The sequence below is a fragment of the Chionomys nivalis genome, chromosome 8 (genome assembly GCF_950005125.1).
Source record: "Chionomys nivalis chromosome 8, mChiNiv1.1, whole genome shotgun sequence".
NCBI classification, from domain to species: domain Eukaryota; kingdom Metazoa; phylum Chordata; class Mammalia; order Rodentia; family Cricetidae; genus Chionomys; species Chionomys nivalis.
The window spans coordinates 13,682,490-13,700,421 of record NC_080093.1 but is presented as its reverse complement, the minus strand read 5'-3'; the positions used below and the strand labels follow the sequence as shown (position 1 = coordinate 13,700,421).

Sequence of the window (17,932 nt, the reverse complement as noted above, 5' to 3'; positions counted from 1 at the left end):
GATAATTAGTTTTGGCTTCTAGAAAAATAATAGAAGAGTCTTTTCTGCTCCTTATTAGTCTCAGGCAGCTTCCGTGTCCCGGGCCTTTTCCCAGCCCTACCTGTGTATCTAGTGATGTTCCCCTGTGAGGCGGGCCCCCAGCTCCTGAGCCTTTCTTTGCCTTTCTACCCAGACCTGTCTGTCACAGATGAGACCCACGTAGCCTGCAGGAGGGACAGGGTGTGTGCTTGTGCAATTGCTTTTTATTTGGAGTAATCACTCCCCATTGGCTACGGTGCTTTAAAAGCTGAATCTTCTCCCTCTTCTAGGTGAAAATAAGTCACCTCCTCGCCCCTGTGGCCTGAACCACTCAGACTCTCTCAGCCGAAGTGACCGGATTGACGCCATGACACCAACCTTGGGGAGCAGCAACAACCAGCTCAATTCTTCATTCCTCCAGGTCTACATCCCTGATTACTCAGTGCGAGCCCTCTCTGACCTGCAGTTTGTCAAGGTGAGCGGGGGAGGGCGCGCTGGCTGGATCCTGTAGGTATCAGCCACATCCCTGACAGCTGGTCCAGTCCCCACAGGCTTCCCCTTGGTTGTCAGAGCACCCTGCCGCCTCTTAGGGTCCATACTGACCTCAGTTCCATGCCATGAGCAGTGAAAGCAAACACGGTCTTGGCAGGGGGCAGGGATGGAGATGAGGGGAAGAGCCATTCTCAGAGCTCTCAGCCTGCAGCTGGTGGCTCTGGCTGACCCGAAAAGCACTCTGAGGTTGCCCCGGAGACGGGTTCTTCTCTTAGTCTGAAATAGACACCTACTGGAGCCTGTGGTGACCTTAGCTGATGGACACTGACCCCACTGACCCCACTTTTCTCGGATCTGAGCGTTAAGAGGCAAGATGTAGGAAGGGTCCCAGTGGTGAGAACCGACTTGACCTTCAGCGCTGCCCACTTCCTACTCAAGGACGGTTCTCTCCGAGAGCTCTGGGGTGTTGAGATTGTGATGCCGTGTAGGAGACAAGAGAAGCTAAAAATAAGTGTTGTCTCAGTATGTTTTCTGTGTCCTCTTCTGGCCCCAGATCTCCAGACAGCAATACCAAAATGCCTTGATGGCATCCCGGATGGACAAAACCCCTCAGTCTTCAGACAGTGAAAACACTAAAATTGAATTGACTCTTACGGAGCTGCATGACGGGCTGCCGGACGAGACGGCCAACTTGCTCAACGAACAGAACTGTGTCTCGCACAACAAGACCAACCACAGCCTGCACAGTGACGGCGCCATCTAGAGCCCCTCGGTCCCCTCATCCGGCCTCCTGGCCTGTCTGACCATGACTTCTACTAGTGTGAGCTTGTCTGCCATGCTGCGTCCTACAGCAATGAGACCAAAGACTTTGCCCCTTTCCCTGGAGGCCGCAGAGGACGGCAAGCTGCGGAGGACAGCATGGGTAGGGATGGAAACTAGACACGTGACATCGACAGCTGGGGCATGGCTTTCAAGAATTCGGAGACAAACTTCTTCTGCCCAAATAGAATCATGTTTATTTTTTCAGTACCTTTTACCATTTCTTTCCTTCCTCAATGTGCATGAATTTAAAAATTATTTCATTTATTTTTTTTTCAAGAGATCATGTTTTTGTTTTTTAAGTGTCTTTTGCAGAGTTTTAAGTTGGTCTGTCTGAGCTAGCTCTGCTGTGATCCCATGATGTCATCCTAACAGAATGGACTTGCCCCTTGAGTGGCCTTCCTTGGCCGTCCCAGGAAGGATACCTTCCCTCTGTGTGCCGGTGGGTGTCGCTGTCGAACTTGATGGATGAATGAAGAAGACCATGTCACTGAGGAACGTGCCAAGTCTGTCGTCACCGTGGGTGTTGGCAGAAGCTGCAGACACCCCGTGCATATAGTATTTCGAAAATATGTTCATCGTGCCCCTTTCCCTCAGGAAGGGCTAATGTTTGCTTGGGATGTGATTTTGCTCCCACCCTAAGGGATTTTTATCACCAGAATGAATGTTAATGAATTTTAAACCCATGGTTTATCATTGGCAAGAGGCAAGTTGACTTCATCCACAGTCTTGTAACCTGGGGTGGTCTGGGGCATCAGCTGAGCCACCCCCCACCCTCTCGGCCCTCACTCTTGCTAATCCAAGCCGCTGCTACAGGTGCCAAATGGAAACTTTCCATGGGGCTTGAACATGTGGCGTGGCAGCTACGTTAGTTGTCTCTTTCCCATGGGGATCTGTGTGTTATCGGAATGAGGCGGAGGTGGAGTGGGGTGTGTACTCGGGCATTTCTAGATCCCTGTTTTTAATAGAAGGACAAGGGATTACCTGTCTCACCCCTTCTTCCATAGAGCCAAGTACCCCCTCCCATCTTGTCCCTGGACTGTAGGGCCCAGAAGTGGCAGTGGTCCAGCAAAGATGCCTCTTGCTTCAGAGGTGGTCAATGCCAGCGAGGCTGTCATACAGCCAGAGTCAATTGGACCCCAAACAGATCCAGAAACCAAATGTGTGTTGTGTTTCATGTATGTCTCTGTCTTATTTTAATACCAAATTTACCATGTGTTGTGAAATTCACGCCAGCGGGTACTGTTTGGGTGACTGAATCCTTAACTAGTTTGTTTGTTTTAAGTGGTTACCTGTGTTTGCTGGCGATACTCATACACTGAAATGACCTCCTGACCATAATCAATAGGATTCTCACTACCCAGGTCACAGCTGGAGAAGAGAGCCTTCCTGTGCCCTGGTTTCCTGCCCAGGGAACCCTAAAGCTCACCATCAGCCTCCTCCCTCAGGTAGGAGGTCTGCTAACCCCAGGCTGGGCTCTGGGAGGGTAACATGTTGGGTTAATCTCCTTGTAACTAGTTGGTGACTCTGTAAAATGTTTGTGTGTGTGTGTGTGTGTGTGTGTGTGCGCGCGCGCACACGTACGTACTAGGAATGGCACCCACGGCCTTGGGCGTGCTTGGCAAGTACTCCTGATGGCTACACCTGGGTCCGGGCCTCTGGTGCCATGTCCACTGACAGTGTTACCCCTGGGTAGAGGTAGTGGTCCTGAAGTGTTCTCAAAGGGTGCCATGCCTGACAGAGAAGGGCTGGCTTCACTTAGTGGAGGGTCATTGGAGTGGTCTCCAAAGGATCTGATACCTAACCTGCCACTTTGGGCAAGGGTTCCTACCATATGGAACCCCATATTATGGCACCCCCTTTTCAAACACATCCAAGGGAAAAAAATTCCATTTACTAAGGACCATAATGTGCACAGATGCAAACTCTCTGTTTGGCCAGGATCAGGGCCCCTCCCTGAGGCCTGGGGAGCCAGGAGCCCAGCACACCTGCCTCAGACAAGCCTTGCTGTTGGAGGGGCCTCTGGGAGAGAAGCATGCTTGGTCCCTTTTCAGAGTGGCACTGTTTGTAGACCCTAGAGACGGGGGAGTCTAGGGAGCTGAGAGAGCGTAGTCATCACCTAGTGCGGCAGCTAACTGTAGAGTTCTCTTAGGAGCTGGGGAGCGCGGTTCTCAGAGACCGAGATTGTAGCCAACCAGCTTTGTGTTCACTTCTCACTAATGATCTAATTACCTTGGAGTAGTTACTCAGTTCTAATGACCAGGAATTCAGAATAGTTCCTCCCTGGTTCCCGGGTGCACAAGGTGAACTGGCTGTAGTTTCTGCTGCTCTGTGGAGAGTACCCGACCTTCAAACGGCTTGCGCTGAGTGATCAATTCTTCATGTCCCCTCCCCCCAGACTCCTAAGACAACTGAAGGAGACAGTGGCTCTTTGCCCCTCTGGGGCAGCAAAACTGTCTTGGCTAGGATGGGCATATGCATGCCATCTGTGGCTGACCCCATGGCTTCCCATCAGACAGACCGGGCACATAATGGATTGGCCATGTACAGGGTTCCTTCCTTGTAGCTCTGGCTATAGTCCCCCAGGCTGCTGTGTGTGCAAACGTGGAGGTAAGGCAGGCAGGCAGGCCAGACTTGGGTTGCTATGGGCCTATCCCCTTGTTCCACGATGGTATCTGGAGCCACTACTGCCAGCCAGAGGACAGGGCAGCATGTGTCAGATGTGGCCAGGACGGTCAGTTTAGGTGAGGGTCCTTCACTCTGCTGCCCTCTGTCAGGCAAGTCCAGACCCTGGTAATTAAACTCTTGAGAAAACAGAATCCTGAAATTTATACATGAGTATTGGGGTGCTAGTCAACTAGATTAAACTGGTTTTTAATTTGAAGGTGCCTCGTCTTTCATACTCTGTATGGGCGTGACTGACCTCACGTGAAGGGAGCTGAGCCACACACCACTTTCTCATGTCAGTCCAAGAAACGTGTGCAGCGTTCAGTGCAGAACTTCACACTGATAGGAACACTAACTGTGAAGTCTCCTTGCCATCCCCAGCTCTGTACAGATAAGAACTAGCTTTTCCAAGTCTAGGAAAACATGGCAGGTCTAAATGCATTTCCCTTAAGAAATGGAGCAATAGGATTTTAAGTTAAGCAGGGACCGTGAACTTCTGCCCTCAAGTTATTTGGGTTAAGGAGCAAACCAAGTAGGTGCTGAGTGACTGAGCCTGTGTCCTGGCTAGTTACAAACTCATGCAAGCACCTCTGTCCTCCTCTGAAGGCTACCAGGGATCTGTGCCGTCACTGTGCCTGGACCCAGGGGATGTCGTCTCCCAAGGGTGAACCCAGGCAGGTTAACTGGTACAGCATTCACACCTTGTTCCCGTGAGGGCTGACGACTTACAACTCCCTAGTGGCCTGGCAAAACTCCCCTCCTTGCTGCCCGAGATGTGTTTTTCCTGTGAGGGGCTGATGGCTGTTTTAGGCATGAGGTACCAGTGTGTTCTTTCTTACAGGGGAATCAGGCTCCTTCCTGGGCTGTTTGCTTCCATTCTGGGCCTAGGCTTATGGTGCTTCTGTGCAGGGCTACTGGGTAAGCTGTAGGTAGCCCAGAATTGGGAGGAATTTAGAGACGTATAGGGAAGTGACTACGGGGGAGGTGATGTGGAAGTTTTCCCACACAGATTTATCAATGAGCAACCTACTTAGTGGATTTTTATACCTCAGGGCCATTTACTTGTGTCTGAGTGGCTGATGGAGAAGATAAACTCACTGAGGTTCACTTGCTTCCACCTGAGGGATGAGTAGCGCTCCAAGGCTGAGCCCGCCGTCAGCTGGTCTCAAAGCTGGGGTCAGCAGCCTTCCTCCTCCTGGAATCAATGCTAACTTCCTGGCTTTCCTTCTGGGGAGTCCCGTTACCCACCAGTCAGGAAGAAGGGCAGTCTTTCACAGCAGCTAGTGGGCAGCAGGGCATCTGTTTCTCGGTTCCCTGTGGCTGACATAGCTCAGGCAACCTTTCTATACCAGAGCCACTGGGACATCTCAACTGCGATTGTTTTAAACGCCTTTTGATGGGGAATGCCAGGCGGTACTTGAAGCATTATCAAAATGGCAGTAGAGTCAGGTTCCAGGTGTTTGTGTGCACACAGCTGCGGGTCAACAGACGAGGGTGACTGGGTGCTGTCTGGCCTCCCTTGGAAAGGCCCTTCTGATGCTGCTCACATCTGATCCACGTGTATTTACTTAGGGGGCTGGATTCTTGCAGAATCGCTCTACAGAAAACTATCAAAGGGACCTAGTAGACCTGAGTGCCTGTTCCTCTTGGAGACTCAGATTTCTTCCATACAGACAGCTGGGCCCTTAGAACAGAGGGAAGTGGCGAAGAGTGATCTCTAAACGGCCCCGCCTAGCTTCCGATTCACCACCACCCATGCCCAGTCTACTGTGAACAATCTATCAATCCATTGACTTTTCTTATTTTTGCAGTCCTTTAAATCCACAAATGTATATGCTGTTTTATATTATTTATTATGTACATACATCTCTACTGTTAGTATACCATCTGTGATTAAGACACTGTTTTGAAGCCCCTCATTCATGGAGCCTAGGGTTCTGTTGTCCCTTATTGGGTGAGAGGGTGGTGATTTTTTTTTTTAAGGAAAAGACCGCACTGCTGCTCTTCCTCCGGCTTCTCTCATTGCCCTACCCCAGCCACTCCTGGCGGCCAGTATCTGGGAGGTAGGTGGGGGCAGAGCTTCTCACGTCTTCACGAGTTACTGCGGACTGGTTTCTTCCCTGTGCGGTGGTAGATGTGGCTCCTTCCTCCTTCCTCATCACTCCCAAGCCAGATCTGTTTCCTAGGATTGCAGAACCTGTCTGGATCATGGAAGCTGCCGGCCCTTTTAGGTTCTGAGCATGTCTCTTCCTGGTACCATGGCCCAGTTACCAACATCCCCTTGGGCCTACAGCCAGCTCTGCTTTGTCTGATGGCCCCACCCTCCTTAGCTGTACCCACTGCTTCACGGTATACATTTCATGCATCTGAGCAGTGGCATCAATGGAAAGCTAAACAAGCGCAGGTCACGTGCACGGGCTTCACAAGTTGTCATGATGGACGCGTTTATAATTCCAATGTTGTAGATTTACAATACCTATTTATTTTGTACCAATTTATTTGTAAATCTTGTGATTGTTTTTAAAGGTTTTGTTTATTTCTATTCTATTTAGATAAATGGTTTTCTGTTCACCTCCAGCAGATGTTGTCTCCCTCTTTCCTCTGTGTAACAGCCATGCCCCCTCCCCATGGCTTTCCTGGTGGGCAAGCCTGGACTGGGTAGCTCCAGGGGATCTTTGTACAGGCACTGCAAAGTCTCGTGTTCACAGACACACAAGTTGAGTGCCTCCAAGTTACAACCTGGTACAGCTGCTTCTGGGAGTGTTCTCCTCCCAAGAAGTGAGGTCTGCTCCCATAAACCATTCTCTAGAAAAAGGTAGAAGGAGCCACTCAACTTGCTGTAGACACTAGTCGCCTAGTGACACACAGGAGCTAGGCAGAAAGAAAAGCTAAGTTTTCCCTGACAGTGGTGCCAAGGTTCCATGTGGGCCTCTCAACTGGCTCTTAGAGACGAGAATGGCTGTGTAGGTCCTCTCACCAGAGGGGGAAGTTGGCTCGTGGGTGAGGCACCCTCCACTGACATGAGACCACAGGTACGGGAGGCATATTAGAGGTGCTTCTGCTGTCACCCCGGATCTCTTCCTTTGGTCCCTCCCCACTCTGGTGACAAGATCCATGGCGTCTTCTGGCTGAACTTCAGGTGTTTGGTGATCCACTACTTGGCTGCCCCTTTCTGTAATCCTTTGCTTTACTTCCTATAGTTTACATTCCAGACAAGCCCACGCTCTGAGAATGAAGCCTCAAGTGGCCCCTCAGAAGGCCTTGCTGTGCTGTGCTCTGCTGGGCCATGATGCGCGGTGTTTTACTTAGCACCTGTCCTGTGTGGGGACATTTCAGTGGAGTGTCGACAAGGCTGAATTTAACACCTTTCTCCTGGATCATGACTTCCTGAAGGGGAATGAATGTGCCTGCAGCCCGGTGCCTGTCTGCCTCTTTCCCAGACTCAGCCCAGAGCAGCAGGGAAGGAAGACAGTTGCCATACAATCCCCTCAGCTACCTGCTGTGGCTGGGTTTTCATCTGGATGAAAATGCCCAAGGAGAGTGGAGGGAGTTCTCCATAAGGAAGCCGTCACACCTGTGCCGGTTCCTCCGCGCCTGAGGAAACTGTAACCAGCCAAAGGCAGACATTGAGAGAAGTGGCGAGATCTAGCCTGGCACCGACCTCTGGCAAGTTTACTTTCTGCTTTTTTGCAGTGCCGAGGATCAAACCCAGGGCCCTTTCACATACTAGGTAAGTGTCCCCACCTATTTTTGTGACACTCCTCATTAAAGCCCAACAGTTCGCGCAGATTAGACCGCTGACTTGCTCTTTTGTTATGGGATTTTTCATTTTCCTGCCAAGGGCCTCGATCTGCACTCATTTCCAGGCACAATGTTGAGGAAGTCGTAGGCTAAAGGAATGTTATGTGGCCCTTGTCATTTGTGCTGGCAGATGACCTGACGATGGACATGTTCCTGAGGGGAATGAACGCTGGGCTGTGGGGAAATATTTCCTGCTGTTGTGTAGAGGCTCTGAGGGACTGAGAAGGCGGAACACCATGCCCACAAGTCCAAGGCTAGCTCTACCGAGAGCCTCTCAGTTCAATGCCAGGAAGGTTTGCTTGGCAAACTCTCGGGACCTTGAGACCTCAAGGACGGTCGCTGTCTCCATGGGGACACAAGCCTGTTACCTCAGCCCAGGTCTCAGCTACAGACCCTGGGGAAGAGTGCATCGTGGGAGAGCTCCCTGCTCTGACTCCAACAACAGGATGGAGCTGGGGAACCTTTCCCTGTCTGAAGAAACATCAAGTGGCCAGGCTCAAAACTGGGCATTTTAAGTTGGAAAACACTGTTATTTAGACACATGGCATACAGATAAACTTGTCTGCGGCGGTGCTCTGTGGAGTCAGGTGGAATCTTACACTGTGGCTGAGAGGAACTTAGGGGACCGTGTGCACTCAAACACCATTTCAGTGGGGATGTGTGCTGAGAAATACGGTGCGAGGCGACCTCTGGGGAGCAGCAGGGCAGCACTTTCACAAGCCAGCCTCACAGCAGCAGCCAGATAACCTCACGGGGCCGCCGTGATACCCCCAGTCTGTCGTTGACTGACAACACTGGTGTGCCACATGGCTACTTTTATTTCTCACAATTTCAGTGTTTTCTCAGACACGTTCATCAAACTGCTGTTGCTGAGAAATGAGGGAAAGCAGTGAAAAAAGCTGTGAATTTTGTAAATGAATATTTTTTCTACATGATCTGCTTTCTGCTATTTCTGGACAGCAGTGGGATGGTGAAGTTCTGTTTTCCTGTGAGTGGAGGTGTGTGGCAGGCTGTGTGGCTCCGCGGTCCCCATGGAGGAGGGTGTGGCAGGTTGCGTGTGCATCATATATGCGCCTCACTAGCAGTGCACTTTGTTCATCTTGGATAAGGATTTTAGTTTCAGGCATCCCCAAATGTATGGTTAGAAACTTTCCTCTGAGGAAAAGCTGTAGGAGGAGCTGATGTCCTAGTAACAAGAAGGAATACCATGAGAAACTAAGTACGGAGGCCCTAACTCTCAAGCCACAGGGGGAATGGAGCTGCGGATCGTAAGGCAGTGACTTGGGCATGTCATTTTCCCACCATCAGAAAGAGGTTAAATAGTTTCCATCACATGGAATGTGAGCAAAGTTCCTGTCCTAATACAGACTGAAACGTGGTTGTTTATCCCAGGCTATTCGTGGTGAAGAAGTGGAGGGTTTTAAAATTGCCCAAGAAGCCTTGGAAAAATTGCAGGACTTTAAAGTTGTTAAACAAATAAGTTCGATTTAGAAATATCTAAACATGGATATTTTAAATCTGAGATGTAACTGCATATAGCTTTTGTAAGTGGCTTTCTAAAAACAATGTGACTTAGGGCTTTGTAGTCAGTCTATTTAAAACAGAATTTAGAAAGCATTTTGGAGTAGCTTGAAGGGGGCGGTGGCTTACTTTATAGATCTCAGCAGACCTATGCTTATGGTATTCAAAAATCTTGGATCTAAAACAAATGCTGAGCTTTCTGTGCTTTGAATGGTTCCCGAGATGCTCATGGGGAAGTGTGTACCAGGCAGCTGCTGCTCTGGCAGTGGGACCCTGCACACTCAGGCTTCGAGTTCAGTCTAGCACTGAAGAAGGGATTTTTGAATTCTGACGTTCTACAAAGCCTGAAGACTAAGGCGCGTTTTCAGAATCCTGGGAAGGGTGCTCAGGAGTGATGCAAGGCCTGCCATTTTTGTCATCTAAATCGTTCAGGTTTAAGAAAACAATGGAGGTAGGCACGTGGCGCACGCCTTTAATCCCAGCGCTCAGGAGGCAGAGGTGAGTCTGAGGCCAGCCTGGTCTACAGAGTGAGTTCCAGGACAGCCAGGGCTACACAGAGAAACCCTGTCTCAAAAAAAAAAAAAAAAAAAGAAAAGAAAAGAAAAAAAGAAGAAGAAAACAGCAATGGCGAAGTCTAACTACTGACAACAGAGAAGTCACGTTTTCTGTTCTGAGATGTCCAGTCACATGCAGACTGCTGGCACACTGACCAGGGTATCACCCGCTGCTCCCTCACAGAGCCCTAGCTCGTCAGCAGACCCTCTGCCGATCCTGAGGAAAATGCGACTCGACATGAAGTCTCCACTGTGGGCTCTCCAAGCAGTCTCCCTACGTCATCTGGAGCAAACTGCTATGCACACACAAACAACGTAAGAAAGCAGGGCGGTGCCCACCTCTGCTCTGAAGGAAGCCCAGGAACGCACTGCTACCAGCAAGGTGACTGTAGCTGTCACATGCCACAGATATGACTTGGGCTGGGAAGCTCTAACCCGTCAGCACCAACTTGAATGAGAACAGTCAGGAACTAGCATACCTATGATAGATCTGACTGTCCTGTGTATGTTCTAGATACCAGTCAGAACACATGGTACTTGGTATGACTTACTTTAAGGCCACAGTTAGCAAAGCTGTGCAGCCACAGGCCTTGGCTAAGTTGCTGGGCTGTGTTCCATACCTATCAAAGGATTAAAGCCAGCCATGGTAGAGCACACCTTTAACCCTATTGCCCAGGAGGCAGAGGCAGGTACACCTCTGTGAAATTCAAGGCCAGTCTGTTCTACAAATGGAGTCCCAGGACAGCCAGAGCTACATAGATAAACTTTATCTTAAAATAAAAAGCCAAAAACCTTGATGAAAAAAATCTTTATACCTATGAAACACTGTACATATAAGCATGTTCTTTAACTAAAAGTGATACAGATATAGTTAGCAATTTTGAAAATGTAATTTCCCTTAAGAGAATGTCAACCCTAGAGCCATCCAGAGACCAACGGCTGTGACAGCTGGCAGCTGTACTGCACAGGTGGACGTCAGCATGAGACTCACACTCCACTGCGCTCCAGAGCAGCCAGTACCCTAGTGACCAGGGACAAGAATGGAAGAAAACGACTGAAAATCAAAGCAAGACTCTGTAAACTACCCCAAGTGTTGAGCAACTCCCTGAACTGGCAGGGCAGTCACATGCCTTCATGTTCACAGGCCCTTGCTTTACTCAGAGCAGGAAGTGATTTCCTGGAGTAGTCTCAAGTGAGCTGATTCTGACCGCCTTTGGCTAGAGAGCCCTCCCATCTGTGTGGGGAGCAGGATGTGCCTGCAGTCCATGCTGGCGAAGGCAGCAGCCGCTCTTCTCGGGGAACTTGTTCCTGTCTTCATGTCTTCAGCTGCATTCCCCAAAAGAATTGTTTTCATATAGCAAAAAGCATTTGTGCTACCGATTTTTAAAAATGTAGCAAGGATGAGGACTTTTGCCTCAAATTCAAACCCCTGCAGTCTAGTCTAAAACTACACTACAGCAGGGAAACCCACAAAGGCACCAACACAGCAGCAGCCTTGCCAGGGCCACAGAGGAAACCCAAAAGCTAACAGAAGGAAACTTGACCTGACAGGGACTGACCACACTTGATAATGAAACAACGCCGTTCTCCACGGACGTACAGTACTGTGCAACACCCTGGGGAGGCGGGTTCGGAGCAACAGCACAGTTGTACCACGGCACTGTGGCTAGCTCTTCCCACAGGCTCTAGGCTCTGCTCCCCTTTCCTACCCTAGCGTATGGAGATGACACTGATGAAGACACAGGGAGACACTATCACAATGGGTGCCATCTGCATGCAGTTCCGCCTGACCTTTTACCTGTTCTTCCTACAGTTTCGAACAATCTGCAGAGAGTACAGATACACAAAACTGAAGTGAGTAGCTATGATTAGAATTATTTAAAGCCTTCAGAAACTTTCCAAATGTACTTTTGATGAGGTCCTCCCACCCTCCCTAATAGAATCCAACCAAGGCCACCCTTGCCCCTTGAGTCCTGCCAGACTTGTTGATGGGTGCTCAGGGTTTTAGTTTGCCTCCTACTCTTCCTCTTCCTCCTCTTCATCATCATCTTCATCATGGCAGTGTGTAATCTCCTGGGGAGCCAGTGGAAAGAGGTTGGGGGGCTTAATCTCACTAATGGACCTTGTAAGCTGGTGCCGCTTGTGGTCGGTGTCTTTGAAATCCACAGATGTGCGGTTCCGGGTGGCGAGAGGAGATTCCATCTCATTGATATCCACATGTGTGTGCTCCACTGTTGATTCATGAGGCATCTAGAAAAAAGCAAAGGCTCAGGCTGCAGGCATAGCAAAGGTAAGTGCCACCTGAATCCTAACCGTGTCTGCAGGAGTTAAATCTATAAGGGCGGGGATAGGGACCGAAGCACCCAAGCTGCCCAGGTCATTTCCTACAGATGAAAACAAGTGAGACAGAAAAACCTTATTTCTGTTTTATACTCCATAAAGCAGTTCTGAAACAGAGCAGTATCGGGACAGACACAGAAATACATGTATCTCAGTTACTACTAACAGAGAAGTCTCTCGGTGTGGTCCTAATTCAGAGATCCGCTTGCTTCCACCTTTCAGGCTCTCAGACTAAAGGCACGTTGACCCAACAAAAACACAGGATCCTGTGTGGTGGAAGCTGGCCTTGAACTCCCAGTCAATCCTCCTGGCTATGCCCCCCGAAAGCTGAAGTCACCCTGCTCAGAGTGACTTCAGGGAGCCGTGTCATACTCACAGAGTTAGTCTTTGTCTAGTCCCTCACTATCCACACAAGCTCTCCCGTGTCACCCTCAAAGGTACATCTTAGCTGAGGAAACAGCTCTACTCACCAGGACATGAGCAGCTCTGAAGAGGTAGCTGAACGGGTAGTAGAGCAGGTTGATGAAGGAAGCCGCATAGAGGTCAGCATAGCGCATCACTTGACTGGCAAAGAGCGTCTGCCGGGAGCCACTACGGAAGAGGCTTCCCATCATCCCATAGCACATGTCCATGTCATGAGTTACTTTCTAAAAACAAAAAAAAAAAATAGTTCTCAGTTTAGTCAACTATTGGCTACCAGCTACATACAAGTCCCTATATAAAACCAAAACCATGTAAATGATTTAGACAACTGATTTTCTATATTTTACCCCAAATCCCATCTGGATAATCTGGATACCTTGATCCGTCTCTGGATGGAACTAATATCTGGGCGCTCATTGCTGCTGCTGTCAAGGTGCCTAGGGACAAAATGAAAGCACAGTGAAAATCTCTAAATGAACACATTGTGACCTGTGTCATTCTTGAAAATGGGCTTTAGAACTTGAAAACTTACTTGTAGAGTTCAGCCAAGAAAATATCCAAGCTCTGAAGTTCTTCAAAAAGTGCTAGTTCAAGTTAGGAAAGGAAAAGAAAATGTTTTACATAAACCAAGCATAAGCTCCTGGCTCTTAAGTGCTGCTTACATTAGTGAGATTTCAGATATGACAAAACGGCCGAGTGGAGTACATACAGCACCTGCGTCTCTCAGACGCTCGCTGACACCTATGTGGACTCTGCCAACAAAGGACACAGCAATTTCCTTTTAAACTGTCCTTGCTACCTGAAAGCCACTGACCACAACTCCCCCTTCCAGCCAGGTGCTGATTTGGGGCTTCCAAAGTACTAATTTTCTACTCTCTTGGGTGCAGGCACCAAAGCAACTACCGATAGTTTAACTTTTGAGGTGTGGGGGGGCTTGCATGTTCTCACCATTCTGGGGACTCAGCAGCGAGCACCTTAGCTAGCCTCAGTTTTAGAAAAAAGCACTAAGAATGAGGAGACTTGCCCAGAGCTGCAGGACAACTAGACTTCTGGACTTCACGGGGGCCAGCTTAAACTGTGTGGGCAGCAAGTCAACATTAGCTGCTTCCTGAGCTCCCCAAGAGAAGCCCTGGCTTATCTACTGCACAGAACATCTTTACGGTCAGGAAGAGTCACTCAAATTAGGTTCTGTCACCGAGAAGAAAAGCCATCATTTCTATTTTCTTTATATGTGTACTGCCTCAATTGAGACTCACCAGCTTGGAGACAAATATTGTCTCCCATATGTGGTAAAATAAGGCTTAAGGTGCATGCAGATTTTGAGTAGAGGAGGAAGAGTTCCCATCAATGTGGGTCACACTGGCAGTTGGTAACCATTACCACAGCAGATGACATACGAGGACCAGATGGAGAACTTGCATTGCATATCAAACGCCTCTATATAGCTACCTGTAACCCAACTAAAGGGTATGAACCATATAATGCACACTGTGTGGCTGTTTAAGAATGCAATTTGGCTTCTGTCTTCATGAATACTGGCGATTAGCATTCAGAGCCACTGCCGCCCCAGAATCACAAATAGTGAGTGTTAGACAGAGACTACTGGGTGTGGTGGGAGAAACACGGACTGCAGACCAAGTGGAGGTGCAGTTCACAAAGTCTTCCTGTAATACCAGTCAGGACAGCAACGCTCTACACTACCTCAAAGGGTTGAAAATGTCAACAAGATATATATGCATATATACACACAGACACACGAACAAGATGTGTGTGTGCGTGTGTATAAACACATTCTAGAGCTGTGTGGAATGACGGACTATATTAATGACAAGGGCTGTCCACTTGATGTCTTGTATACAAAGTAACAGTTTATCTAAGGAAACTGAGTCAAAACTGTCATGTAAGATCAAACTAGCTGTGGCAAAGATTTGGAAGTGAGAGTGACGGTTCCTTACAGCTCTTGTCAGTCCAGACATGAAGCTCCTGTGCAAGCTCGGGAATCACCAAGAAAGTTCTCCACCCCTGTCGTTTCTTTGACTTCAAAATGTCTCCAAAAATGTGATCTCCAATGTACAAAATGTCTTTGCCCTTGGCTCCCAAGAGATCACAGATGGTATCAGATGAACCTGCGAGGAGCGAATGAGAACAATGTTTCTGTATTAAAGACAGCCTCCAGAGCTCCACGGCACAGTACAGAGCGAAGGTGCCCTATTCTTTGTACGGCTCTAGTCAAAGCTTTAAGCTCTTCTCTGTTGACCAGAGCTCTAAGTCAGGCAAGATGGCACACACCCTTAATCCCAGAACTTAGGAGGCAGAGGCATGTGGATCTCTGAGTTTGAGGCCAGCCTGGTATACAAAGCGAGTTCCAGGACAGCCAGGGCAACACAGAGAAATCCTGTCTCAAAAAACCAACAACAAAGTCTAGGAAGAACACCACCAAATACCACAGGAGGCCTGGAGGCAGCTTAGGGTACAATGGTTGTCTAGCACCAAAGGCCTACATCAATCCTCAGAACCACCAAAGGTACCATCACCATTTCAACTACTTCTGACTCGACATTAACTGCATCCAAATGGGCTTCTTCGAAAAAAGTCCTTTGAGAAGAAATATGCCCAAATGGTTCCAGAACATTGAGACAAGCTGTCAAAGGAGGACGGGATCTTTCCTGCCCCCTCGGCTTCTGTCAGCACATGACTGCTGACTCTCAGTAGATGGGATTCCTGATCCTGAAGGAAGGCCATGGACCTTCACGGGTACTTTAGTGAAGCACTGTGCAGACACGCCTTGGATCAACAGAAACTGATGGCTCACCTCCCGAGTAGACAATGCCGTGTTGCAGCGGGCCTGTGTAGGTACCGATCTTCAGCTTCCCAGTTTTCTGAGTAAAGAGAATAAGACTGAGAAGTGCTCTGCCACTTTACCACAGCCTCTGCCCACATTGCTGCTTGACCCAGGCACGCTGCATTTCAACTACAATTTTGCTGGGCTGCTTCAGTTAAGATCAAATTATGCCCAGAAAGTTACGGAGAGGGAAGTGGACAAAGAAGAAACATAAAGGACCGTGCATTAGAACATATCACCTTCTCAACTTACAGTATCCACCTGACGCAGTACTGTGCCTTCCCCAAAAAAGAGTGGTTTCCGTGCATCCACTAAAATCAGATCGAAGTAAGACTGCCATGGTCGATGGGAGCTCCCAGGCTGGTGGAACAGAGTCAGCAAAAGCCAAAACGTCACTGCACTTAAACTAACGTAACACTTAATCTCACTCAAACACAAGGAATTTTAAAATAATTCTTTTTGGGAACTGACAGATATAAACAATAATGGCCTGGATAAACAACAGTGTAAATTTCTCTCTGAAGCAGAGTATTTACAGTACTCTCAAACACGAAATATGAGAAGAGCCAGGCAGGTACAAGCTACAACTCAAGGGGCAGATGGACAGGGGTCCATCAGCACCAGAACTGGGTACTGGGGAGAATCCCACTTGTTATCAAGAGTGATGTTCAGGTTCACACTGGCTTCATGTCACCACAAAGGGACATTATGTGACAAACACTTGCATTCTGAGATGTGCTAACCTTTTCAGCAAGCATGAACAGCACTATACACTGTAATTCTGGCATCTACTGAAGCTTATTCATAGAAGTCTAGGATTAAAATTCTCAAGTAGGCAACTGGGATGCAATGTTTGTTTGTTAAACCCAAGCATGGTCATACTACAGAAAGACTTCTAAATACCAAGGTTAACTGTTTTCTCGGTGTAAAGCTCATTAGTAACTAATCTAGAAGCTGTCAAGAGCATTCACATTGAAATTCTGTTTCTTCTAAACTGGTATTACCCTCATCTACAATTTCACATAACACAAACAACAATTCTGCTTAAAGACTTACTCTTTAAGTTACTTTAAGAACTTACTCCTGTTCACCACAGACCACAGCATGTTCATTTTATTTCTATTTAGTAAATATTTAGATTACCAGAGATTTCAATTCTGCTAGTCCTGGATTACTTCTCTGAATGCAATTAAACAATAGGCTTCTAAAATTAGAACTTTTATAGGTGGATCCTGGCCATTTCCTTCCCTTTAATATTCTAAAATGATTAAATGTATTCATTATTAGTTAACAAATTGCATATTAAATTACTATAATACCTTGGGTCCATGTGGGAAATCAAACAGGTAAGTCATGATTTTCTGGGGGAGGAAAGAAAGGTCCATATATGACATTTGCACAAGACAGACACAAACTTTTTCTCAACCTAAGTCCCACCACATTCCTGTTTTCTCTACAGCTTGTGAAATCATGGCAGGGGAAGTTAACAAACTAATGCTTCACCAGGCAAAAAGGCAGATGGCTTCTCAGGAAAGATACAGCCTTCCGGGTGCTTACATACACTGACTCATACGCCTTGTGCGGCTCTCCTAGCAAACGTGGAGTAAGGGCTGAGGGGGCTCAGCTGAGATACCCCACTGCCATTCCATCAGCAGAAAACTGCGTGGAGGAAGAAAGCTGCCTACAACTGCATCAGCAAAAGCAGCATTTAAATCTGGTCTGTGTTTTCCTCTGTATCCTTTAGTCATGACTTTTTTATATTTAAAAATTCAACAATTCAAAACACTGTCATATCACCTCTACCGCCAGGACTTCCAATATCAAGGGGTATTATAGAAAGGATAGGATTTCTCAAATCTAGATAAATAAATCTAGATAAATAATGCTCTAAAAAGGCAGAGAATCCATTCTAACTCCCCAAATTAAAACCTCTAAATAGCGCTATAATAGTTAAAAAATGTTTAGGAAAAAAATTACAGGAATTCTAGCATGTCCTTATCCTGTGTACTTAGAAGCCCCTCAAGTCTTCACAGTTCCTTAGGTTAATGCCTGTCCCTGTGTAAGCAAATTAAGACATTAAGTACTCACATCTGTGTATTTATAGTCGCTGTTAGTGGCAAGAAACACTTTGCCTACTTCCTTCATCCGGCTCAGAAGCAGTGGCAATTTCCCCTGAAACAGTGACAAGGTACTTCAGTGCTGAGTGGTCAGTTTAGTCAGACCAGGATTCCTCCCAAACAGGAATAGTCTTTTAATACGTCTTTTAAGGATTAGTTGGTTGGTTTCAGAATTCATTTAAAGGCCACATTATTAGGCATTCAAAGTATTAATATATATAATATACACTTTACATAACTCATAATAAGTATATGGTCCCTAACAACAGATCTTAACCATCCTCATGTTTGCTTCAGGAAAGAGTTTTAATTACCATGTGATTCCTCAAGTATGGGGT

The 17,932-nt window shown here is 47.6% G+C and overlaps 2 protein-coding genes across 2 annotated transcripts in view; one reads left to right on the top strand and one right to left on the bottom strand.

Annotated features, from left to right (window-relative positions):
- Cnnm2 (cyclin and CBS domain divalent metal cation transport mediator 2) overlaps positions 1–1,610 on the top strand; it is a 123,218-nt gene extending 121,608 nt beyond the window's left edge. Inside the window, exons 7-8 of the mRNA XM_057777184.1 lie at positions 309–493; positions 1,064–1,610. Coding sequence (XP_057633167.1) covers positions 309–493; positions 1,064–1,273 — 395 coding nt within the window. The 3' untranslated portion in view covers positions 1,274–1,610. The remainder of the gene's footprint in view (positions 1–308; positions 494–1,063) is intronic.
- A 9,059-nt stretch (positions 1,611–10,669) lies between these two features.
- The window catches only part of Nt5c2 (5'-nucleotidase, cytosolic II), a 141,038-nt gene continuing 133,775 nt past the window's right edge, over positions 10,670–17,932 (bottom strand). The window contains exons 10-18 of the mRNA XM_057777186.1: positions 17,566–17,649; positions 16,797–16,838; positions 15,730–15,837; positions 15,448–15,514; positions 14,591–14,761; positions 13,168–13,219; positions 13,012–13,072; positions 12,683–12,859; positions 10,670–12,122 (exon numbers count right to left, since the gene is read on the bottom strand). Of these exons, the coding sequence (XP_057633169.1) occupies positions 11,889–12,122; positions 12,683–12,859; positions 13,012–13,072; positions 13,168–13,219; positions 14,591–14,761; positions 15,448–15,514; positions 15,730–15,837; positions 16,797–16,838; positions 17,566–17,649 (996 nt within the window). The 3' untranslated portion in view covers positions 10,670–11,888. The remainder of the gene's footprint in view (positions 12,123–12,682; positions 12,860–13,011; positions 13,073–13,167; positions 13,220–14,590; positions 14,762–15,447; positions 15,515–15,729; positions 15,838–16,796; positions 16,839–17,565; positions 17,650–17,932) is intronic.